The sequence below is a fragment of the Mytilus trossulus genome, chromosome 9 (genome assembly GCF_036588685.1).
Source record: "Mytilus trossulus isolate FHL-02 chromosome 9, PNRI_Mtr1.1.1.hap1, whole genome shotgun sequence".
Taxonomy (NCBI): Eukaryota; Metazoa; Mollusca; class Bivalvia; order Mytilida; family Mytilidae; genus Mytilus; species Mytilus trossulus.
In genome coordinates this window covers 3,971,287-3,983,202 of record NC_086381.1, presented here as the reverse complement: position 1 = coordinate 3,983,202, position 11,916 = coordinate 3,971,287, and the positions used below count along the sequence as shown (strand labels likewise).

The 11,916-nt window shown below is 35.6% G+C and overlaps 1 protein-coding gene across 1 annotated transcript in view; it reads left to right on the top strand.

Annotated features, from left to right (window-relative positions):
* LOC134683486 (uncharacterized) overlaps positions 1-11,916 on the top strand; it is a 124,225-nt gene that overhangs the window by 27,157 nt on the left and 85,152 nt on the right. Inside the window, exons 14-16 of the mRNA XM_063542796.1 lie at positions 133-410; positions 993-1,143; positions 8,937-9,155. Of these exons, the coding sequence (XP_063398866.1) occupies positions 133-410; positions 993-1,143; positions 8,937-9,155 (648 nt within the window). The remainder of the gene's footprint in view (positions 1-132; positions 411-992; positions 1,144-8,936; positions 9,156-11,916) is intronic.

Sequence of the window (11,916 nt, the reverse complement as noted above, 5' to 3'; positions counted from 1 at the left end):
TTGCAAAATCAAAAGCTCAAACACATCAAGCGAAAAGATAACAACTGTCATGTCTTCTATTAATGGGTTTTCAACTGAAACAAATGCGTGCAGTTAAGCGATTCCGATCATGTCCCATAATTTCTGTCCTAGATTGTGGAGACATACAACACCTTTGGAAGCCATACAGTCAGTGGAGATGGAACCTATTATTTCACTGTTGTGGCCTATAACCGGGCTCTGGACCCATCAGAACCAGTGTGTTCAGACGGTGTAACTATAGACAGTTCTGTACCAGGTGTTAAGGAGGTGGTTGTTAAAGATTCCCTCATTACTGGGGGTCTTGTCAAAGATCCACATAATGTAAACTTCTACATCCTGGGACCAGATCGCGTCAGAAGACTGATACCTAATCCTACTGCTGACTGCATGTAAGTATACACATTGTAATACTGGGACCAGATCGTGTCAGAAGACTGATACCTAATCCTACTGCTGACTGCATGTAAGTATACACATTGTTTATTCTGGGACCAGATCGCGTCAGAAGACTGATACCTAATCCTACTGCTGACTGCATGTAAGTATACACATTGTTTATTCTGGGACCAGATCGTGTTAGAAGACTGATTCCTAATCCTACTGCTGACTGTATGTAAGTATACACATTGTAATACTGGGACCAGATCGTGTCAGAAGACTGATACCTAATCCTACTGCTGACTGCATGTAAGTATACACATTGTTCATCTTGGGACCAGATCGTGTCAGAAGACTGATACCTAATCCTACTGCTGACTGCATGTAAGTATACACATTGTTCATCTTGGGACCAGATCGTGTCAGAAGACTGATACCTAATCATACTGCTGACTGCATGTAAGTATACACATTGTTCATCTTTGGACCAGATCGTGTTAGAAGACTGATACATAATCATTTCTTTGTTTTGTGCTCAAAAATCTGTTTAACATAATTTACTATTTTAATAGAAGTAAATTGTTTTATTATAGAACAAAAGCCACTGCGTTGAATGGTGTAGATTTATTTCCTTTGGCAAGAAGTAAAAATGGAAGCATTATTGAAGTAGATGGGAATATTTTCTGCAGTAATTCCAGTTCATCACATAGTGTCATAGGATTGACATTATTTAAATCATCATTGGTAAGATCGTAAAGTCAGAAACACAGTTTCATTTTTTCAGTCTCAATAATCTTTAACGTCAATCATGTATGAAAGGCCGTTCATGTCAAAAACCCGATAAAGTAACGCGTTAACATTTAATGCGATGAAATCACCTTTAACGCGATAAATGTAAATTAAACGCGTTAAAATAATTTTTAACGCGTTAATTGATAATTTTACGCGTTAAGCAATTCACTTCAAAAAATGACAGAAAGTCTTTCAACTTTCGCATTAACTAAGTTTTAAGAGTAAGATTTTACTCGAAACCTAATGAATGAAATGGCCGGATGTGTCATATCATCGTCAATTAACGCGATAATGTTGAGATTAGCATCACATTACGAAGAAGCTTCTTTAACGCGTTAAATGCAACTTAAACGCGTTAAAAACTACTTTAACGCGTTAAAACAACTTTAACGCGTTGAAAACAACTTTAACGCTTTAAAAGCAACTTTGACGCGTTAAAAGCAGTTTTAACGCGTTAAATGTAACTTTAACGCGTTAAATGTATCTTTAACGCGTTAAATGTAACTGTAACGCGTTAAATGCATTTTTAACGCGTTCAATGCAACTTGAACGCGTAAAATCCAACTTTAACGCGTAAAATGCAACTTTAACGCGTTAAATGCAACTTTAACGCGTTAAATGCAACTGTTACGCGTTAAATGCAACTTAAACGCGTTAAATTTTATTCTAACGCGTTATATGCAACGTTAACGCGTTACAAGCAACTTTAACGCGTTATATGCAGCGTTAAGGCGTTAAAAGCACTTTTAACGCGTTTAAACAGCTTTATCGCGTTAAAAGCAACTTTAACGCGTTAAATGCAACTGTAACGCGTTAAATGCAACTGTAACGCGTTAAATGTTATTTTAACGCGTTAAATGCAACTTTAACGCGTTATATGCAACTTTAACGCGTTAAATGCATCTTTGACATGTTAAATGCAATTTTAACGCGTTAAATGCAACTTTAACGCGTTAAATGCAAATTTAACGCGTTAAATGTTATTTTTACATGTTAAAACAACTTTAGTGCGTTAAATACTACGTTAACGCCTTAAATGCATCTTTTACGCGTAAACTGCAATTTAACAGCGTTAAAAGGTACTGTTACGCGTTTAAGATAACGTTTGATTTAATTAAAGTATACTTGTCATATGTATATATATATTTTGTTTATATGTCAGGTTTTTCAGATACTTTACTTGGTCTTTTTGCATTATGTGATGTCTGTATCTAATATTATGGTTTACCATAAACTGGTAGTTTGACCTATACTTACATAAGTCTCTACAGGTGAAGTTTTTTTTTGCAGATGGTGAAAACATGACATAATTATCTTTACTATATCTATCGACCATGCCTCAGTTAATCATTATAATAGGATATTGTCCCATGGCTATCAGTCGGATAACCGAGACTTTTTATTTATTTTTTTCATTCGAGCGTCATTGATTAATCTTAAGTAGACAAAACGTTCATTTAGCGCAAACACAATTTCAATCCTGGTATCTATTATGAATTTACCAAACAAGAGGCCCTTAAGAGCGTGCATCGAGCATCTAGTAAACAATGCCCAATAAGGTAATGAATCTGTGCCAAAAGAAAGAGGATGATCATTTGATATCCATTGGGGAAGGAGGATGTTATTCTTTATTTTTAGTACTTACTAAGTCGGGGTTTTGTTTTCACCGCGCAATCATTCATTTTCGACATTTAAACCTCTAAATACTGCGTTGTTTTGTAATATGGCATGTACGGAGTACATATTATTTATCCCCCTAAAATGGGCGCTATTATCAATGCCCTACCTGTAAAGCTGAAAGACACTGTCTCTCTGTCAGTCCGTTATCAGTCCTGAATTTTGTTCAAGGTTATGATTTTCTTTCTGATATTGTTTGACTCTAACCCCATTGTTTTATTTTGTATAAATTTACATTAAGTCATAGATCACATTAATTCGTTCAGTGTATCTTCATTAGTTTTTTTAATATGTGATTTGATCGAGGAAAACCATTTCAGTTATTAATTTAAAGTGTGTCTTTCTACGTTGTGATATAACACTACTAGTATTGCAATCTAATTAAAATATTGATCTTTTGATCACTTTGTACTACGTAGTATAACGTAATCAGAGATAAATATTTTAATAAGATTGACACTATTATTATAAGTTGGATAGGTTTTAGTGCCTATTTAAACGTTTAAACCCACTGCATTTGTGTGCACCTGTCCTAAGTCAGGTACCTGGTACGGTAGTTGTCGTTTTTTGATGTGCTTCATAAGTCTTTCCATTTGTTTTTATAGATTAGACCGTTGGCTTTCCTGTTTGAATGCTTTTACACTAGTCATTGTTAAGGCCATTTGTACATTGCTGTTCAGTGTGAGCAAAAACTATACTGCGAAGGCTGTAATTCATTCCCGAGTGTGTTAAAATGTTATCGTCTTCATTGGTGTCATCCTCTTGTGTTTGTGGTGGTATGTTTTTATTTGCAGCACTTGTTTTTGATAGTATGTTGTACAAGATACCTGTTACAATAGGACATTAGAACTAGTATGGTTTTCAGTTAACAAAACGTGTTTCCTTTTTGAAATCTGGTCTGTTAAGGAGAATGGTTTAATCGTGAGAGGAAGACGAAATGTAATATTCTCATTATCCTCCTCGTCTGAAATGTCCTGGGGTTGAAGTCATTAAACTTTGCTGAGTGATCAGAGCACAAAAATCGTGCTCGAAACATGAAATTCAGCATTTTAATTTGTTGATTTTCGAGTACACAAAACTGAATCGAACGTTTTACGATCGCAAGTCCAGGACAACACGTTACTCCAAAAAATGATAACAGATCATAGTGTTCGTTTGCAACATTATTCCATAATTCTAACCAACGATGTTTTATGGCATGAATTAACACGTTAAATGATGTTTTAACGCGTTAACACGTTAAATGATGTTTTAACGCGTTAAAATAATGTATCGTAGCAACGTTATTGTGTTAAATTTAACGCGTTAATGTGCTTTATTATGACACGTGTGGCCAGTGCGACGGATATTATATCGCGATAAACGTTTATTTTCACCGACGGGATAAATCCTAAACATGATAATTGCAAAGTTTAACACGTTAAATATATTGATTCCTTTTCGCGTTAAAATCTTGTTTTAACGCGTTAAAACTGTATTTATCGCGTTAAATGTGATTTTATCGCGTTAAATTTTAACGCGTTTCTTTATCGGGTTTTTGACATGATCGGCTATAAATAGTATATATTTAAACACCATATTCTATAATACAAAACACAGTTGATTATATCATTAATATGTTAATTCCTTGGATTATTTTAAGTTATAACTGCTTTTAAATACATTGTTTCCAAAATATTCAATTATTGGCACTTTACTCTTTATTAACGCACCAATTACAACCAACTACACTCATAAGAGGGCCAAATGCATGGCAATTACATGTCAAAACAACAATGTAATGATGACATTAAAATTTACTTAAAAAATAAAAATAAACCACACATTAAACACAAGAACAGGAAACATACACAGTTAAATTATGACACAAACCGTTCATGTCAAAAACCCGATAAAGTAACGCGTTAACATTTAATGCGATGAAATCACCTTTAACGCGATAAATGTAAATTAAACGCGTTAAAATAATTTTTAACGCGTTAATTGATAATTTTACGCGTTAAGCAATTCACTTCAAAAAATGACAGAAAGTCTTTAAACTTTCGCATTAACTAAGTTTTAAGAGTAAGATTTTACTCGAAACCTAATGAATGAAATGGCCGGATGTGTCATATCATCGTCAATTAACGCGATAATGTTGAGATTAGCATCACATTACGAAGAAGCTTCTTTAACGCGTTAAATGCAACTTAAACGCGTTAAAAACAACTTTAACGCGTTAAAAACAACTTTAACGCGTTGAAAACAACTTTAACGCGTTAAAAGCAACTTTGACGCGTTAAAAGCAGTTTTAACGCGTTAAATGCAACTTTAACGCGTTAAATGTAACTGTAACGCGTTAAATGCAATTTTAACGCGTTCAATGCAACTTGAACGCGTAAAATCCAACTTTAACGCGTAAAATGCAACTTTAACGCGTTAAATGCAACTTTAACGCGTTAAATGCAACTGTTACGCGTTAAATGCAACTTAAACGCGTTAAATTTTATTCTAACGCGATATATGCAACGTTAACGCGTTACAAGCAACTTTAACGCGTTATATGCAGCGTTAAGGCGTTTAAAGCACTTTTAACGCGTTTAAACAGCTTTATCGCGTTAAAAGCAACTTTAACGCGTTAAATGCAACTGTAACGCGTTAAATGCAACTGTAACGCGTTAAATGTTATTTTAACGCGTTAAATACAACTTTAACGCGTTATATGCAACTTTAACGCGTTAAATGCATCTTTAACATGTTAAATGCAATTTTAACGCGTTAAATGCAACTTTAACGCGTTAAATGCATCTTTAACATGTTAAATGCAACTTTGACGCGTTAAAAGCAGTTTTAACGCGTTAAATGCAACTTTAACGCGTTAAATGTAACTGTAACGCGTTAAATGCAATTTTAACGCGTTCAATGCAACTTGAACGCGTAAAATCCAACTTTAACGCGTAAAATGCAACTTTAACGCGTTAAATGCAACTTTAACGCGTTAAATGCAACTGTTACGCGTTAAATGCAACTTAAACGCGTTAAATTTTATTCTAACGCGATATATGCAACGTTAACGCGTTACAAGCAACTTTAACGCGTTATATGCAGCGTTAAGGCGTTAAAAGCAATTTTAACGCGTTTAAACAGCTTTATCGCGTTAAAAGCAACTTTAACGCGTTAAATGCAACTGTAACGCGTTAAATGCAACTGTAACGCGTTAAATGTTATTTTAACGCGTTAAATGCAACTTTAACGCGTTATATGCAACTTTAACGCGTTAAATGCATCTTTAACATGTTAAATGCAATTTTAACGCGTTAAATGCAACTTTAACGCGTTAAATGCAAATTTAACGCGTTAAATGTTATTTTTACATGTTAAAACAACTTTAGTGCGTTAAACACTACGTTAACGCCTTAAATGCATCTTTTACGCGTAAACTGCAATTTAACAGCGTTAAAAGGTACTGTTACGCGTTTAAGATAACGTTTGATTTAATTAAAGTATACTTGTCATATGTATATATATATTTTGTTTATATGTCAGGTTTTTCAGATACTTTACTTGGTCTTTTTGTATTATGTGATGTCTGTATCTAATATTATGGTTTACCATAAACTGGTAGTTTGACCTATACTTACATAAGTCTCTACAGGTGAAGTTTTTTTTTTTGCAGATGGTGAAAACATGACATAATTATCTTTACTATATCTATCGACCATGCCTCAGTTAATCATTATAATAGGATATTGTCCCATGGCTATCAGTCGGATAACCGAGACTTTTTATTTATTTTTTTCATTCGAGCGTCATTGATGAATCTTAAGTAGACAAAACGTTCATTAAGCGCAAACACAAAATTTCAATCCTGGTATCTATTATGAATTTACCAAACAAGAGGCCCTTAAGAGCGTGCATCGAGCATCTAGTAAACAATGCCCAATAAGGTAATGAATCTGTGCCAAAAGAAAGAGGATGATCATTTGATATCCATTGGGGAAGGAGGATGTTATTCTTTATTTTTAGTACTTACTAAGTCGGGGTTTTGTTTTCACCGCGCAATCATTCATTTTCGACATTTAAACCTCTAAATACTGCGTTGTTTTGTAATATGGCATGTACGGAGTACATATTATTTATCCCCCTAAAATGGGCGCTATTATCAATGCCCTACCTGTAAAGCTGAAAGACACTGTCTCTCTGTCAGTCCGTTATCAGTCCTGAATTTTGTTCAAGGTTATGATTTTCTTTCTGATATTGTTTGACTCTAACCCCATTGTTTTATTTTGTATAAATTTACATTAAGTCATAGATCACATTAATTCGTTCAGTGTATCTTCATTAGTTTTTTTAATATGTGATTTGATTGAGGAAAACCATTTCAGTTATTAATTTAAAGTGTGTCTTTCTACGTTGTGATATTACACTACTAGTATTGCAATCTAATTAAAATATTGATCTTTTGATCACGTTGTACTACGTAGTATAACGTAATCAGAGATAAATATTTTAATAAGATTGACACTATTATTATTAGTTGGATAGGTGTTAGTGCCTATTTAAACGTTTAAACCCACTGCATTTGTGTGCACCTGTCCTAAGTCAGGTACCTGGTACGGTAGTTGTCGTTTTTTGATGTGCTTCATAAGTCTTTCCATTTGTTTTTATAGATTAGACCGTTGGCTTTCCTGTTTGAATGCTTTTACACTAGTCATTGTTAAGGCCATTTGTACATTGCTGTTCAGTGTGAGCAAAAACTATACTGCGAAGGCTGTAATTCATTCCCGAGTGTGTTAAAATGTTATCGTCTTCATTGGTGTCATCCTCTTGTGTTTGTGGTGGTATGTTTTTATTTGCAGCACTTGTTTTTGATAGTATGTTGTACAAGATACCTGTTACAATAGGACATTAGAACTTGTATGGTTTTCAGTTAACAAAACGTGTTTCCTTTTTTGAAATCTGGTCTGTTAAGGAGAATGGTTTAATCGTGAGAGGAAGACGAAATGTAATATTCTCATTATCCTCCTCGTCTGAAATGTCCTGGGGTTGAAGTCATTAAACTTTGCTGAGTGATCAGAGCACAAAAATCGTGCTCGAAACATGAAATTCAGCATTTTAATTTGTTGATTTTCGAGTACACAAAACTGAATCGAACGTTTTATGATCGCAAGTCCAGGACAACACGTTACTCCAAAAAATGATAACAGATCATAGTGTTCGTTTGCAACATTATTCCATAATTCTAACCAACGATGTTTTATGGCATGAAACGATGTTTTATCGCGTGAAACGATATGTTAACGCGTTAAATGAAGTTTTAACGCGTTAACACGTTAAATGATGTTTTAACGCGTTAAAATAATGTATCGTAGCAACGTTATTGTGTTAAATTTAACGCGTTAATGTGCTTTATTATGACACGTGTGGCCAGTGCGACGGATATTTTATCGCGATAAACGTTTATTTTCACCGACGGGATAATTTCAATTTCTAGGTTAAGAAAATATTATTCTACCTGTATACGAATGACTTTTTGTAGATCGAATCAGTCAACTAAATGGTTTACCCTAGTTTCACGTTCGGTGTATACATTCTCTCAAGTTTTCTTTTTAATATCTGAACACGCATAGTTCATGCGTAACCCATCTCTAGCTAAGGGGTTTGATTAAAGTTCACATGAAAACGATTTAATGAGGTTGAATTATATTTTCACTTGAAGGTGAATATTTTATTAGCGATGTTTCTGAACCAAACTGAGCCAAAATGGCTGCTTAAAGCGAAGTACAATTTCCCTCTTTCACTTTCAGAAAGAAAAAAAAATCTCGTAGCTAATATCTTTTCCATCTAAAGATAAAAGCATAATATACTGAGAATAATACGATGATGAAACAGATCCCCTGGACGACTTTACTTATTGACGTTACATCTCGGGAAGTACGGGGAATGGCGAAATGGATGAAATTATTAGAGTTTACAATGTTTTTATTTTGGAAATATGTATAACACACTTACCTTAACAAATATATGTATTTCATCACTGTATACTAACCAACTTAACGATGAATATACTTATGTTGAAATGTTTATAGATGGAGATATCATGGAAGCCTTTAGATATACCAGCCAGAGTATTCAACTATGAAGTTGGATTATCCTCGACAACAGGAAGTTCAGCACCTGATATCATGGCGTTCCAATCTACAAAACAACATTCTCATGCAAGAATAATGCATACTAACATACCAGACGGAACCCAGTTTTATATCATTATAAAAACTATCAGTAAATCTAATGTAGAAGGCCTAACGGTAAGTATAGTGACAGTATGTTATACATATAAAGCCATACCAAATACATCTTTTGTTGCTTTGAATTGCAGAAGAAATTAATACATTTACCTTTTTGTTTAATTGACATAAACTTAAATATGAGAATGAAGGATTATCCGAGGAAGCACAATTCATATTTTGATTAGATATTTTCTATTTAGAGGGAAATGCAATCTTATGTTTGACATACAATTTGTTTGAAAGCAACTGATAAGTTTAAGTTCCAGCAGCGCCTGCATATGGAGTATATATCTCCCTATTGATACGATATTCGCTGGCTTGTATTTCCTATCATGATTTCCTTTAAAGAGGGTTGCTGCTTACCAGGAAGCTAAAAAAAACCAAGAGTCCCAAATGCTGAAAATACAAGCATCCCTTCGTACATTTCATGGACGCCACCACGAGTTAGTTGAACGTTATGGAATAACCGTTTCACATATGATATCGGATATGTTCCTTATGTCTTCCACTAAAATGCACTTCCCTTATCAGCGGTACCACGAATATGACCTATAGATTTAGACTTTTTACGGGTTTGTAATAACATGAGAATCCCTACGGGTGACAATTGTGCAGCAGGATCTCCTTACCCTTCCGGAGCACATGAGGTCATCCCCATTTTTTGGTGGGATTTGTGTTGATTAGTCTTTAGATTTCTATGTTGTGTCTTGTGTACTATCATTTGTCTATTCGTCTTTTTATCTTATTTTTTAGCCATGACTTTGTCAGTTTATTTTGATCTATGAGTTTGACCGCCCCTCTGGTATCTTTCGCCCCTCTTTTATGACCATTTTTTTGCCTTTCTTGTTTACTGTTAAGTTGTTGGCCTTAAACAGATGTTTTAGACCAAATTATCTTTGTCTCAGTATGAACCCTTCGAATTCTGAATAAGATACGGTACAATTGTATTAGGAAAATATTCGATGCAATTCCGTACGCATATAAAATGACTTGCACATTGCAATGGCCAGTCAAATAACCTTAACACTATTCGTCCTAACCGCTAACCGGACAAAATCCATTCCGAACTTTAAAAGTAAATATAAGTACATCGTACTAAATTATTAATGTATGTGAGCGACACGATACAAAATGAAACCAATTACTGAACTTTAACCTAGACCATTGTAACACGAAGTAAGCTAGATCACTAAGATTACATAGCCAATATACAATTTAACATTTATAGAAAAAATATATTTCTGATTTGCCTATTTCAGACCTTAGGTCCGTGTTTCATGGACACGACACCACCAGAGATTGTTGGAGGTAGTGGTATATTTATAGTAGAGTTGTCAGGAGAGTATCTGGTCACCACATGGCCTGGTGGAGCTGTGTCTGACAGTGAAGAATTGTTTCTTTCTATTTCAGACCTTAGGTCCGTGTTTCATGGACACGACACCACCAGAGATTGTTGGAGGTAGTGGTATATTTATAGTAGAGTTGTCAGGGGAGTATCTGGTCACCACATGGCCTGGTGGAGCTGTGTCTGACAGTGAAGAATTGTTTCTTTCTATTTCAGACCTTAGGTCCGTGTTTCATGGACACGACACCACCAGAGATTGTTGGAGGTAGTGGTATATTTACAGTAGAGTTGTCAGGAGATTATCTAGTCACCACATGGCCTGGTACAGCTGTGTCTGACAGTGAAGAATTGTTTCTTTCTATTTCAGACCTTTGGTCCCTGTTTCATGGACACTACACCCCCAGAGATAGTTGGAGGTAGTGGTATATTTACAGTAGAGTTGTCAGGGGAGTATCTGGTCACCACATGGCCTGGTACAGCTGTGTCTGACAGTGAGGAATTGTTTCTTTCTATTTCAGACCTTAGGTCCCTGTTTCATAGACACCACACCACCGGAGATTGTTGGAGGTAGTGGTATATTTACAGTAGAGTTGTCAGGGGAGTATCTGGTCACCACGTGGCCTGGTGCAGCTGTGTCTGACAGTGAGGAATTGTTTCTTTCTATTTCAGACCTTAGGTCCCTGTTTCATGGACACCACACCCCCAGAGATAGTTGGAGGTAGTGGTATATTTACAGTAGAGTTGTCAGGGGAGTATCTTGTCACCACATGGCCTGGTGGAGCTGTGTCTGACAGTGAAGAATTGTTTCTTTCTATTTCAGACCTTAGGTCCCTGTTTCATGGACACGACACCCCCAGAGATTGTTGGAGGTAGTAGTATATTTACAGTAGAGTTGTCAGGGGAGTATCTAGTCACCACATGGCCTGGTACAGCTGTGTCTGACAGTGAAGAATTGTTTCTTTCTATTTCAGACCTTAGGTCCCTGTTTCATGGACACGACACCACCAGAGATTGTTGGAGGTAGTGGTATATTTACAGTAGAGTTGTCAGGGGATTATCTGGTCACCACATGGCCTGGTGCAGCTGTGTCTGACAGTGAAGAATTGTTTCTTTCTATTTCAGACCTTAGGTCCCTGTTTCATGGACACCACACCACCAGAGATTGTTGGAGGTAGTGGTATATTTACAGTAGAGTTGTCAGGGGATTATCTAGTCACCACATGGCCTGGTGCAGCTGTGTATGACAGTGAAGAATTGTTTCTTACTATTTCAGACCTTAGGTCCCTGTTTCTTGGACACCACACCACCAGAGATTGTTGGAGGAAGTGGTATATTTACAGTAAAGTTGTCAGGGGAGTATCTGGTCACTTCATGGCCTGGTACAGCTGTGTCTGACAGTGAAGAGTTGTTTCTTTCTATTTCAGACCTTAGGTC